Below are 14,332 nucleotides of genomic sequence, written 5' to 3'. Positions count from 1 at the left end.
CACAATGACCTGCACAAGTGGTATTGAACATGCGACTCAGCGGCCCCCACTTGCGTGCTAGATAATGAGCACCACTAACGCATAATTAAGACATACAATATAGTTTATTGAGAAAATAAAATAATAATTGATTGTTTGGATATCGATCATAACAATAGACTCATATTGTTTGGATATCTTGTTTACGTCGATCATAACAATAGACTCATATTGTTTGGATATCTTGTTTACGTCGATCATAACAATAGACTCATATTGTTTGGATATCTTGTTTACGTCGATCATAACAATAGACTCATATTGTTTGGATATCTTGTTTACGTCGATCATAACAATAGACTCATATTGTTTGGATATCTTGTTTACGTCGATCATAACAATAGACTCATATTGTTTGGATATCTTGTTTACGTCGATCATAACAATAGACTCACATTGTTTGGATATCTTGTTTACATACAAACAAGACTCGGTAAACTAATAAACAATGCATTTAAAGATGAACGTCCAATAGATCAAATTAATATCTGTTGTTTTCATGTGTTGTTTACTTTTGACTATAACAATGAAATCTCGGTAAACTAAATTATTGTTTCCAGGATTTGTTTACACTGTCTATAACAATGACGATGCAATATATTATTATACCGTATATTGTTTACCTGTCTTGTTGATGGTGACTACAGCAATGAAGGGTAAATTGGTCAGTGAGAAAAATAAAGGTATTCAAGTCAACCGATTTATCTTTTACTCACTTAACTCTTCCGTACTTTTGTGTGGGGGTGAATCGTGAGGTGTAGAAAGAAAGGAATAATGGAGAAAGTCGCGCAAAACAAGTGGAGAAATTGACACGAAAAAGTTAACACGACAATTATAACTTTTACAACACACACACACACACACACACACACACACACACACACACACACACACACACACACACACACACACACACACACACACACACACACACCCCTGGGCGACGGACTTTAAAGGGATTGATAACGCCTAACCTTCGAGATAAATTTAAATGATTTCTCGTCAAAAGATAACTATCACTCAACTACTTCCAAAATATTATCACCAAGAACGTCATCACGTCCGGCCATTGTTAGACCCACAACGTCAACGGACACCTAACAGACTATAGTGTATATGATTCAAGTTATTTTTTTTTTATCTAAAGAACATTGTTGATCAAAATATTCAAGTTCAGAGTCTAACTGGCCAGTAAATTGCCTGATCAATGTATTCTTTGATGAAATAAATTGAATCAGAAGTATGTACGTCAGACACTGTAAAAAAAAGAGTGACCCTATGTGTAAAAATTCCTCAAGAGAAAAAAAACAGTCAAATTATAAAAGACAGACATTAGGCTGACTAACGCTACCCAACCTGGTGGTGTTTGGGCTGCTATCAGTGAGGGGCACTTGCACCTTGGCCCCCAACACTCCACCTTCAGGCAGATTGTTCACCCACTCGCCCGAACTACCAGATAAAAGGTTCCTCACCACACACTATACACTAGCCACGGTCCTCACTATACTAACGTCTCACTCAAATTATTAATACTTTAAATTAACATCAGACACCCCCCAGACAAAAATTATTATCGGAGTATAAGAATCAAATGAAATAAATTCTGTTTTTGTTTTGATGAGAAATCCGAGCCAGAGATTGTTCATGTGGATACTGCGTGAGCCTTATCAGTGTTATCAGACTGGTGCCCTGAGTTAAAGTTATACCTGTATAATGATTTACCCGGCCAGGTACAAGCCAGGTATATCATTATAGTTTTTTCATGACCACAGAGCATCAGATCCAAGCACCCACGAAGGACGGAATTTCTCCCTCATGGTGCCCACATTCCCTTAGTTGCTGGTAACACGTATCAGCTCTATTGTTATTGTTCACGCTGTGTTGTGTCAAGGAGTCTTGTTTATCTTTGTCTTTTACTCCTGAAATCATTACCGAGTCTAACAGACCACATCATTCTTTTCATTTGTACAGAATCATTTTTTCATCGTTTTAATAAGTACAGACTGAGTGCATGCGAATTCTCTAAGTACGTTATATTTTTTCCACTGGATATTTCCAATGAGTCGATCAGTCGAAGGTTGTAAGTCCACACAATCCTGAGTAATGTTCTGTTTTGAGATAAGAAGAACACTTGAAAGAACATATTATCAACTTGATGTCTCATAATTTAGATACAGTATATGTCTTAACTCCTATCGTATCGTTTTCTCTCAATGACGCCATGGCTGTTTTATTATGACTGACCCTGAAGGTGAAATCATCGGACAGAATCACCCCTCGGGGATTATGTCACGAGTGTCACGTTCTTCTGCCGTGATATGACATCTAAATGTGTCTTGTTGGATCAGATAGTGTTTCCTTCAAATAAATTTTTTCATGTGACTTTAAATTTTGCCGATAAGGATTCCATTTTCTTATTTATTTCAACCTTATTGGTTCAGAACCAGATGCGGGTACAGTTACAGGTATAGATATGTAATTACAGGTATAAAGAATTCATCATTGGACACCTGTCATGTTACCTCATCTAGTACACGTTAATTAATATGCGTGGTTGTGTGTTAATACCTGTGGTCAGTGAGGCTGTTTTATTAATTAGATTGTCTTCCAGGTAAGATACGATTAAATTGAGATGTATTTGTTTATCAGTGTTTGAGAGGGATGTGTGTGGGAGTTGTCATATTCCACCTTCAGTGTTTGAGAGGGATGTGTGTGGGAGTTGTCATATTCCACTTTCAGTGTTTGAGAGGGATGTGTGTGGGAGTTGTCATATTCCACTTTCAGTGTTTGAGAGGGATGTGTGTGGGAGTTGTCATATTCCACCTTCAGTGTTTGAGAGGGATGTGTGTGTGGGAGTTGTCATATTCCACCTTCAGTGTTTTAGTTACTTGGTTAGAATTGATTTTGTATCGAGTTATTGGAAGGTTCAAGATCCACTGCCATTAGTATTGGTCTTTGTACTGTATGTCTGTATTTTATGTACGTATTATTGGTCATTCAACGGTACATCTTTAGTTTATGTACAGTAGCTAAAACATCTAATCTGTGCATACTTTGTGGGAAACAATATGAGACCATGGACGATAAATTTTGGTATATGAGGGCTGTCACTAGTCACACGTAAAATTTCGGAGCATATCGGCCCCCACCTGCAGAGTTGTAGCTACTGTACGTATATACACCATAACACATCGTCGACAGCCATTGAGCCATTGAGATGTCTGTGTAGATTACCACCGGTGTCTTGTTTATCTCGTGGACGTCTTGATTTTATTTAAATATTTATGTCTTTTGCTCTTAAATATCTCTGAGTGTGACATTGTCTGGTCTTGTCAGATGGATGGGCGTGAATTTCCAGTTTGTGTTGAAGAGGATTTATTTTCTTTGAATATGTTACATAATTTGTCTCCCCAATCCTCGCCCCTCACAACCCCTCTACAAGAACTGACACATTACTCTCACTAATACACGAAAGGTAAATTATTGCTGAAAATCATAACGACTGCATCATTGACCGGTGTTAAGGTGGGTCTTGCTTGTGGTGCGAGAGACGGGGTTTTCCTAGATTGACTTAGACCTTCAGGAATATGTCCCTGATATTTGTCAAGGAGTTGGGACTTGTATTTATTCTATTTTTTCCTTTACGTTATTATTAAATCATATTCTCATGTCCGTGTGTATGTTTGTCAAGTCTATCTGCGTCTCAAGTCTATGTGCCTATCAAGTCTATCTGCGTCTCAAGTCTATCTTCGTATCAAGTCTATCTGCCTATCAAGTCTATCTGCGTCTCAAGTCTATGTGCCTATCAAGTCTATCTGCGTCTCAAGTCTATCTTCGTATCAAGTCTATCTGCGTCTCAAGTCTATCTGCGTCTCAAGTCTATGTGCCTATCAAGTCTATCTGCGTCTCAAGTCTATCTGCGTATCAAGTCTATGTGCCTATCAAGTCTATCTGCGTCTCAAGTCTATCTGCGTATCAAGTCTATGTGTCTATCAAGTCTATCTGCGTCTCAAGTCTATCTGCGTATCAAGTCTATGTGCCTATCAAGTCTATCTGCGTCTCAAGTCTATCTGCGTGTCAATGACTTTGCAGTACATCTACCTTGTCATACATGGTTACCTGTACACTTGTGAGTTATGTAGAATATTAAATGATTATTGCATAAGGTTCTGAGAAGGAGATAGGACGTGTGAGCGAGCGGGTGTGTTGATCAGATATGCTTACGTCAGCTTCCTAGATATGGTTGGGAAATATACAATAAGATGATGTATAAGAAAAACAAAATACACTTGTATGTATTTCATCAACTATGTAAAGAGTTAAACGAAGGGAATCAAATGCCATTACCTTAAGTTTAAATGTGGTTAAGAAACACTATGTAATGAAAGTGAATTATAACGAATATGTGATTGAATAGACTCAAATACCTTTACATGAGGTTCTGAGGACTGATGTGAAAGAGATTCAAGTACTCTCTCACGAGTCTCTTGAGTGTTGATATAAAACTATGACAAGAATAAGATGATCAGATGGCTACACATTTCCTCCACAAGGCCAAGTGAAGTAATGTGGCGTGTGAGAGGACCATTTTTTGTGTCCTCTGTGTAGCCAAACTGTGCCCATCATAGTGATAATCTTTGTAAAGTTCTGCGCGTGTCTTGTAGCCATGCGTCAGTGTTAGGTAAGACTGAATATAGTGTGACTTATGGAGAGATATCTTCAGGTACCGTTATTATTGATGATAGTGGTGCGTCATCATTCAATTGGTGGGCGTGGGCGTGCTGGATTCACACGCCCACGATCCCCTGTGTCATTGATGTATCTTTGACATTCATAAGATGTTAATACATTATAAAATTTTCCTGTTTCATCTGTGTCTTCCTGAACATTCACCTAAGGAACGGGAGAATGGGCTAATTAGACGTGATGAATTTCTCGCTAATGAATTATGTATATTAGTAGTATTTGATCTGATCCATAAGTTAACATAAATGTGTATACTGTATATAAATGTTATCGGTCAACTGTCAGCTCTAAAATACTGGATTGTAGGTCTAACGTGTTCCGGCGTACTGAAAATACGGCTCCTTGTCCTCCGTCAGAAGTTAAGGTGATTGTGTATGTGTGTCTCCGTGTGTAGGGGGGCGTCCGTAATGAGACTAAGTGATTACATTGACGCTCCTGGGGCTTCGTCAGCTGGGTCTTGGGTGCTAGGGGGGAGATGACCTGCTGGGGAGGAACGGGAGGAGAGGGGAGAGGGGAGAAACGGGTGGAGAGGGGAGAGGGGAGAAACGGGTGGGGGATGACCAGCTTGAGAGAAACGGGAGGAGAGGGGAGAGGATCAGGTTGGGAGAAACGGTAGGGGGATGACCAGCTTGAGAGAAACGGAGGAGAGGGGAGAGGATCAGGTTGGGAGAAACGGGTGGGGGATGACCAGCTTGAGAGAAACGGGAGGAGAGGGGAGAGGATCAGGTTGGGAGAAACGGTAGGGGGATGACCAGCTTGAGAGAAACGGGAGGAGAGGGGAGATGACCAGGTTGGGAGAGAGGAAGAAATAAGGTGACCAGCTGGGGAGAGAGGATGTGCGTTTAGGGTCAAGGGTAGAAGGGGCACTGTTGGAATACGTACGTAGGTGGGTGGGTCGTGTTGGGTACAGATCATGGTCGACACATTGTTGTATGGCCCCAGCTGTATACAGTACATAGTCTTAATTTCTAGGTTTTGCACATACCTTAAGTTCACTAGCTCTCTTATAATACCAACCTAAGATATATTAACCTCACTATATACAGTTTTAATTCCTCTGGTAAAGATTATATCATTCAGTTTGGAGTGTGTGTGAGAGCTGTGTGGGGGTAGCTTTAGTGTGTGTGAGAGCTGTGTGGGGGTAGCTTTAGTGTGTGTGAGAGCTGTGTAGCTTTAGTAGTGTGTGTGAGAGCTGTGTGGGGGCCTTAGATGTGTGGGGGTAGCTTTAGTAAATGTGGCCTTAGCTACTGAGGTTAAGGTTGAGGAGCAAGAGGTGATGTATTGAGGAGCTCCCTGAAGGTGTAGAGAGAAGAATTTATCAGGTGGATCGAGTCGTGACCAAACAGCCGGTGGGAAAAAAAACTCCCCTGAACCTTTTACGGCGGATGAGGTGTGGTGGGTGAAGGAGGAGAAGCCGCTGTATTGAAGGAAGGTTTGACGAATCTGGGGTGAGAGGTCTGAAGGGGTGAGGTATGACGTCAGGACGTAAAAAAAAAGAAAAAAAAAAACAGCAGCTGGCCGGTGCTTGTGATGGTCGACCTTGTTTTTGTAGATTAATATGAAAACGAGATATAGTTCATGTTGTACCAGGGTCACCCCAACGTCGTCATCACCCCCACTAGGTCCGCTTGTTACCCCACCTTGCAGTCACTCACACGTCCGGCGATACGCACTGGGTTTGTTGCTTGTCCTGCTGGGGCCCTGAGAGAGAGAGAGAGAGAGAGAGAGAGAGAGAGAGAGAGAGAGAGAGAGAGAGAGAGAGAGAGAGAGAGAGAGAGAGAGAGAGAGCTATGTACACCTAGCCTGTGATATTCTGTGTTGTTACCCTGGTTATCGAAGGCATTGGTGACTTGTTTACTTGCCGGAAACATGTGATAGTGAGAGAATCGTATTGATACATAGATTGTGGTATTATGGGAATGTAGCAGCACACACACACACACCTGGTAGTGATAGTGAGTTTATATAAGAGAAACCCCTCAACGTTCGCTCTAGTTTATACCTGACCTGATCCCACCTCCTCCCTCCTACCCGTAATAACGATACCATATAATAGGGTCATAGAAAGGTGTGATGTAAAAGGCTCCCAGGTAAAGGAGGCGGCGTTAGGTAATGGTTGTTTTTATGGGCGTAAGTTAGCTTGAAATGCCATGATTTTTTTTCCACTGTTATTTGATGGAGGGATTTTATTTTCAGTGGGATTTTGTTTAGTGAGATCTTTTATGCAGTGAGTGGGTGAGGCAGGTGGGTAGATGAGTGAGGTGGGCGGGTACGTGGGTAAGTGAATTGATGGGTGGATGAATGAATGGGTGGGTGTTGGTGTGGTCAAAAGTTTGGGTACAACAGTAATGGCCTACATGGTGCTACACACCACACCTACAGTACATTGGCGTCTGACCCACATCCTCTCCCTGCACCTCCTCCTCCTCCACAGTCGCTGCTCCTATTGACACACAGCGCCGTAATAGCTCTTATGAAGAAGTGTGTCACGTTGGAGGAGTGCAGACGGGTGTGCTCCGGGGGACAAGGTTTCAGAATTCCGACTTTATTGCCCAAGTCATTTGTGTTGGACGCCTCAACGCTCGTTTCGTGGTTGACTGAGGGGAATGTAAACAAAACCTTAATTGGGACCACAGTATAGACAATTAACCCTCAGGTAGGCGCTGGACCACATGTCATACCTGCATGGTGGTGATAGTTTAAATGGTCCCCAGTCCTAAGGGGTCCCAGTCCTTATAGTTAAGTTTGGTTTGGTTGAGGCCTAATAGGACTTGAATTCATTTGAGCAGAAATCAGGCATATCAGTTCGAGGTCGTGTAATGAGTTCCTATGCACAGTCCTGAACGTTGGTCTGTGTATCAGACTCTTTTAAGACATCATACTCGGATTCACAAACGTTCACACATTAAATTTTATCACCAAACTGGGAAGAGACTCTGGGTGTTGTGCGGCTTTTTTTATCGTTATCAGCATTAAGCGTAGTGTATTATAACAAGCTGTGTCACACCTCCAGTTTGGGTATTATTTTAGGCAGATAACACCCAGCAATATCTGGCAAACCTAATGTAATCTAATCTAACCTAAATTAAAGTAATCCAAAGTAACATTATTATTACATCTTCGCCCCCTAGGCCCCGATGTGGGTCAGTGACCTGTGCCCAAGTGGGCTAATCCCCGTAAAAAAAAAAAGAGGATAACGTTCAGATATCATAACGTTAACCACTTAGAATATTTTAACCTTTGAAAATCCAGATTTAGGTCAGTGTACGATGGTATTTAAGGCCGAGAGTGGGTCCTGTTTTATGAGTCAAGGTGGACTTGTTAGCGTCACCTGTAGTTCCGGGCAGTGGTGCACAGGTGGACGTGTCCAGTTTGTACACACCTGGAAAAGACAAGATGTTCAAATATCAGGTGTGTGTAGTGTGGTGCATTGCTGCACACGTGGCCATTTGTTTATACCGGAAAGACGAGGAAGTAGCTGTTACTTGCCCAGCGGGAACCCTTAGGCGTGAAACATTTACGAGTTAACCCAAGGCGACACCCACGTCACCGAGAAGCAAGTGCGTGTGCGTGCGTGCGTCACCACTACCCACTGTCGCTCACCTACAACTGACGGCACAATGAAAAATATTAAAAAACAAAACTATATCCAACTATAATAAATAAAATAAGAATTATATGAACTTATGTTATCTCATAAGGATGGAAAGACAAGTAGGGAAAAACTGATAGAAAAATTAATGAATAAATGGAAGTGTAATGAGACAAAATCTCACATGAAGAGGTAAGTTAGGAGTTTATAGTAGTAGAGTATTATAGCGAGAGGAAATGGTAGCGTGTCTCGAGGGTGTGATGTCAACACTGTATATTAACACAGGCACAGTACAAGTGTAGTATATAAAACACCAATGCGTGTTACAGCTTTATTTTACTAGTTCAATAGGGGGGATTAATAGGGGGGGTTCGTACACAATTTATGATAGACTATGGTATTCTCGTATAACCTAACCTCACAGCTAGAATGGGCACTTCACTAAGTCGATCGTTGGGGAGGTTCGGGATCACTGCACTTCTACAGTCTACACAGCCAGCACTTACTGTTACACGTGGAGTTGACAGCACTTTGTCGATGGACCCGGGCTGAGACTTCGCCACACTTAATGGCGGTCTTCTTTCGAGCGGGACTCGGGGACCTGGTAGCTGGCCCTTCCTGGTTACAGACACTCTCTCTCGTGAGAGGAGCTCCAGCCCCTATATATTAGTCGAGCCGGGGGGGTGACCTCTCCTACTGAACTGGGTGTGTCTTGACCGGGTTGTCGGGTCAACAGGAGTGCTGGCTAATTAGCGGGTCCTTGAATTACTCAGGTCATGACGCCGGGTAGAGCTGATCGAGTGGTGGTGAGAATTCTGGTTCCCTAGTGTCAGGTCTGGGCGGCTGTGTGCAGGTGCCGTCCTGCCCAGGTGTCTTGGTTAGGTGCGGTTTGTAGGTCACCCGGCTAACTCACGTCATTAGCGGACGAAGTCAAGTCCCTAGGGTCGACCTGAGGTGTGTCAATCCGGGATGTGATGGTGCCACGAGGTCTGTAGTGCTTGCTGTTACATGTGACATAATTCCAGGCTGTAAGCTTTGGTCTGACAAACAATCATTACACCTCCCGCCAAGACCAAACCTTACAGCCCAGAATTATGTCACATATAACAGCAAGTACACCACAGACCTCGTGGTACCACCGCATTCCAGGTTGACACACCTCAGGTCGACCCTAGGGACTTGACCTGGCCCACTAATGACGTGAGCCGGTGACCTACAACCGCACCTAGCCAAGACACCTGGCCAGGACCACACCTGCGCACAATTATCCAGATCAAACCAGTTTAGTGTTAATTGGTAGAGGTCAGAAGCCGGCTGGGCCGACCCCATATAAAGGCCCTGCAGTCCCGTCCACGAGCATCACCTTTCGGGATTCCATTACGATTCTCATTCTGGTTGCTGTCATCTCTCTCCCGTTCGGGTCGCCACTCGGTTCACTAAGCAGAGTCACGCACGTCCCCTCCCCAGGTCGGGAGGGAGACCTCCCGACTAGACCACGGCATCGTCAGCTAAGCAGACTCTCCCTGTGATGGAGGCAGCCCAGCCAAGCATTCACTGGGCCTACGTCAGGGTACACGTGAGTCTTGTCAGAACGTCCTAGGGTGAGTTACCTACTGTGGGAAGTGTATTCATTCAGGTGTGTCCGAGAGTCAGTGTCAAGTAACGTAAAGCATGATGTGTTAGTACCCCGATATAATAGTGATATTAATGTGTCCATGTCATTGAGTGAATTAATAAATAGTTGTATCAAGAGGTGTTTAACAAGTTGTCCCTTTAAGAAGTGATATATGTGTATTGACATACGAGATAAGATAAGCGTAGTGACGCTGTGCAAATAACATCCAGGCCACGCTACCAAGTTTCCTATCTTTACATGCCTACTCTCTATACTTCCTACTTATGTATGTAATTCTCTTCTTGTGAGTTTTGTCTCATTACAGAAGAATAATTTATATATACGTAATTAGTATAGTAGTTAAAACATATAGAAATAACTCTAAAACAGGAAAAAAAACTAAATGTATAAATTAAATTAAAACTTGTAAAATACCGCCAAATATCACATAAATAAAGATAGAAATAAAGTAAAATAAACTGATTCTGAACTACATTTGTATAGCGGTCTCGTGGGCTTGATTAATTAAGTTCAGTAATCCGGTTTGTGTCCAACAGCCGCCTCCTACTTCCCTTATTATTATCAGCTTTATCTGGGCTACTCCTCCTGAGGGGTGTCGACCTTGGCCAAATGTAAACAACAGAATATATGGAAGGAAATGTTCGTCGCGTTGAATCAGCCAAATACACGTTTTTTTATTACCTATCCACATAACCCACCTAACCTAACCCCACCCCACCTAACTCACCCCACCTAACCCCACCCCACCTAACCCCACCCCACCTAACCCCACCCCACCTAACCCCACCCCACCTAGCCCCACCCCACCTAGCCCCACCCCACCCCACCTAACCCCACCCCACCTAACCCCACCCCAACCCACCTAGCCCCACCCCACCTAGCCCCACCCCACCCAGCCCCACCCCACCCAGCCCCACCCCACCCAGCCCCACCCCACCCCACCTTAGCCCCACCCCACCTAACTCACCCCACCTCACCCTGCTCCACCCCACCTAGCCCCACCCTCACCTGGCCCCACCCACCTAGCCCCACCCCACCTAACCCCACCCCACCAACCCCACCCCACCCAACTCCACCCCACCCACCCACCCACCTAGCCCCACCCCACCTAACCCCACCCCCACCTAGCCCCACCCCACCTAACCCCACCCCACCCAGCCCCACCCCACCTAACCTCCACCCCACCCCACCCAACCCCACCCCACCCACCTAACCCCACCCCACCCCACCTAACCTAACTCCCACTCTAACCTAACCCCACCCCACCTAGCCCCACCCCACCCCACCTAACCCCACCCCACCCAGCCCCACCCCACCCAACCCCACCCCACCCAGCCCCACCCCACCTAGCCCCACCCCACCTAACCCCACCCCCACCTAACCCCACCCCACCTAGCCCCACCTCCACCTAGCCCCACCCCACCTAACCCCACCCCACCTAGCCCCACCACCTAGCCCCACCCCACCCAACCTCACCCCACCTAACCTAACCTAACCTACCATGGTGTACCAGATAAGCATAGGTTGATGTCTGCTCTTTTAGAGTGCACACTGGATCATGTGTACGCCACAGTCCATCACAGTGTCCAAAATATATTACGTAAGTCTGTAACAGGAAGTAACGTGTATACTAACACACACACAACACAGTTAGTTAGTTAGTGAGTGAGTGAGTTAGTTATAGTTAGTTAGTTCGTGAGTGAGTGAATTAGTGAGTGAAAGTGTTGGTTGATGAAGTTAATTAGTGAGGAGTGAGTGAGTGTGAGTTAGTTAGTTCGTGAGTGAGTGAATTAGTGAGTTAGTTAGTTCGTTAGTTAGTTAGTAAGTGAATGAGTTAGTGAATGAGTGAGTGATTGAGTGAATTAGTGAGTGAATTAGTGAGTGAGTTAGTTAGTTAAAATAATAATTTACATGTTGTTAGGAATGAAATAACACAATTCTCATTATTCCAGCAGCTTGACTCGGGTATGTCATCATGCCCGGGTGGGAGGGTCGGATTCAAGTACCGACGGCGATGACCTCGATGAACCCGGCCTCGACTACCTAGACAGCAGACCGGGTATTACTCTGCACCTTCAGGCATCGTCTTGAGGGCGAAGCTGTCATCATCAACGGCAGAAGTAACCTGCAACGTCAACCTAAAACTAAGAAGTTGCAGCATTTTCTACAGGATGTTTACATGTCTACTGCATCACCACACGTTGAGGAGCCTCTTATATAGTCGAGTCTCCTGCGTTAGTTACCTCTGATATTTAATTTACTGGTATGGTGGAAAGTTGAAAGATAAAGAAAGTAGGTTAGTTGATGTATAGGTTGAAATAGACACAACGTAGATATAGATAGATAAATATAGACAGGAATAGACAGATACAGGAAGATAGAAATATAGAAATATAGAAATTGACAAAAATATTAACGGAAGTAAAAAAATAGACAGACGTATAAACATGCATAGATGAATAAAAACAACTAGATATATAGAAACATAGACTGGTAGATAAATAGATTGATGACAAAATAGGAAAGTAAAACACTTAACTTTAGTGGGAATCGTATATTAAATCCAAACTCTAAAGAAATTCACAATATGGAGACTGGACGCTATTGACCAAGATGTCACGTGGGTGCTGGGGGAGGACGAATCAATGGACCTGGTTGGTGTAAAGAAGATACCATGAGTGAAGTGAAGGAGGTACAGGAGGACTAGGCAGACAGGTGTTAAGGATCCCTAGGGTGAAGGAGGAGGACAGACAGGTGTTAAAGATCCCTAGGGTGAAGGAGGAGGACTAGGTCAGACAGGTGTTAAAGATCCTAGGGTGAAGGAGGAGGACTAGGCCTCAGACAGGTGTTAAAGGATCCCTAGGGTGAAGGAGGAGGACTAGGCCAGACAGGTGTTAAAAGATCCCTAGGGTGAAGGAGGAGGACTAGGCCACACAGGTGTTAAAGATCCCTAGGGTGAAGGAGAGGACTAGGCCACACAGGTGTTAAAGATCCCTAGGGTGAAGGAGGAGGACTAGGCCACACAGGTGTTAAAGATCTCTGGACAAGGTGTGTGAAAAAGAGGTGCGTAGGAGTAGGGACCCCTGGCCCAAGTAGATGTGAAATATCCTTGAGTTGTGTGTTGAGAGAGAAGTGTGTGTGTCGGTTAAGTGAAGGACATTTATATTATGGCACGTCCACTGGCTAGCGGGCGACGTGTCACAGTATAAGTATATTTTATCTTGTTTAAGAGTGTACGAGGATCTGGCGACACTGTATATGGTTTTATGCAGGAGTTGGGGACCTCAACTCCACCTTGCTTTTGTGGCAAACAGTGGCAATAAGATGATGGACTCTAACCCGTGTAGAGAGTATTGGTGTTATGGAATAAAAGGATTAAGATCACGGAAGATCATTTTACAGGAGACTTGTTAACTCAGGTGTTGTATAAGGAACATCAGGATTATTACTCAAAACCTGTGTGATGTGTCTAGTTTAACTTGCACAGACATTCATAACAAAAAACAAAAATTTACGTTCTTATACCAGAGATGTTGTATCCGCACGGCAAAGAAAATGTCAGGAATTTTAATACTTTATGCGGTTGGGAGACGTGTGGCTGGGTGGGCGAACAGGTCAGGTTGCCAGGTATGTGGTGGACACAGTGATAGGGGAGGCTATGATGGTATACCTGATATTATTCACATCATAACATAGTACACACGCTTTACTTACACAAATACACATCTCACATCCAGACACACACATCCAGACACAAGCTCACATCCAGACACAATCTCACATCCAGACACAAATGTAAACACTTCTCTCTCTCTCCATCAATTTACTGCTATCCTTCATCTTAGATCTTATTATATCCTCAACCTCGCCATTATCGTTTATCTATCCTCAGTGGTTCCACATTTATAAATCATCTATCCTGCTATCATTGATCTATCCTCCAAGGTCCATCTACCCATCTATCCTTTATCTGTTCTTCATTCAGTTTCTTGTCTAATATGAGATATTAACGTAAGTAGGTAGAGTATGATTGGAGGTGGCTGGAGGAGGAGGGGCAGGAGGTGATGGTGAGGTGGGAGGAGGTACTGGTGGTATAGGAGAGGTTTTGAGGTTAGAGTACTGGTGGTATAGGAGAGGTTTGGGAGGTTAGGAGGTACTGGTGGTATAGAGAGGTTTTGGAGGTAAGGTGGTTGTGTAGGTAGGTGTGTTGGGGCCAGTAACCAAAAAACACCGTGATAAGATAAACACTCAGTACTTCAACTCTTGGCGTAATCTGTGCCGTATCTCCACCACTCCTATATATATACGTATCAGTAAAA

General features: G+C 43.9%; 1 protein-coding gene across 1 annotated transcript in view; it reads left to right on the top strand.

The window, feature by feature from the left end:
• Nucleotides 1-14,332, top strand: part of LOC121863526 — a 116,914-nt gene that overhangs the window by 54,720 nt on the left and 47,862 nt on the right. Inside the window, exons 2-3 of the mRNA XM_042362213.1 lie at nt 11,557-11,613; nt 12,061-12,165. Coding sequence (XP_042218147.1) covers nt 11,557-11,613; nt 12,061-12,165 — 162 coding nt within the window. The remainder of the gene's footprint in view (nt 1-11,556; nt 11,614-12,060; nt 12,166-14,332) is intronic.

Source organism: Homarus americanus, unplaced genomic scaffold, assembly GCF_018991925.1.
Source record: "Homarus americanus isolate GMGI-L3 unplaced genomic scaffold, GMGI_Hamer_2.0 scaffold40248, whole genome shotgun sequence".
Taxonomy (NCBI): Eukaryota; Metazoa; Arthropoda; class Malacostraca; order Decapoda; family Nephropidae; genus Homarus; species Homarus americanus.
Note: the sequence above shows the minus strand (reverse complement) of the source record. Positions and strands in the feature narration are given on the sequence as shown.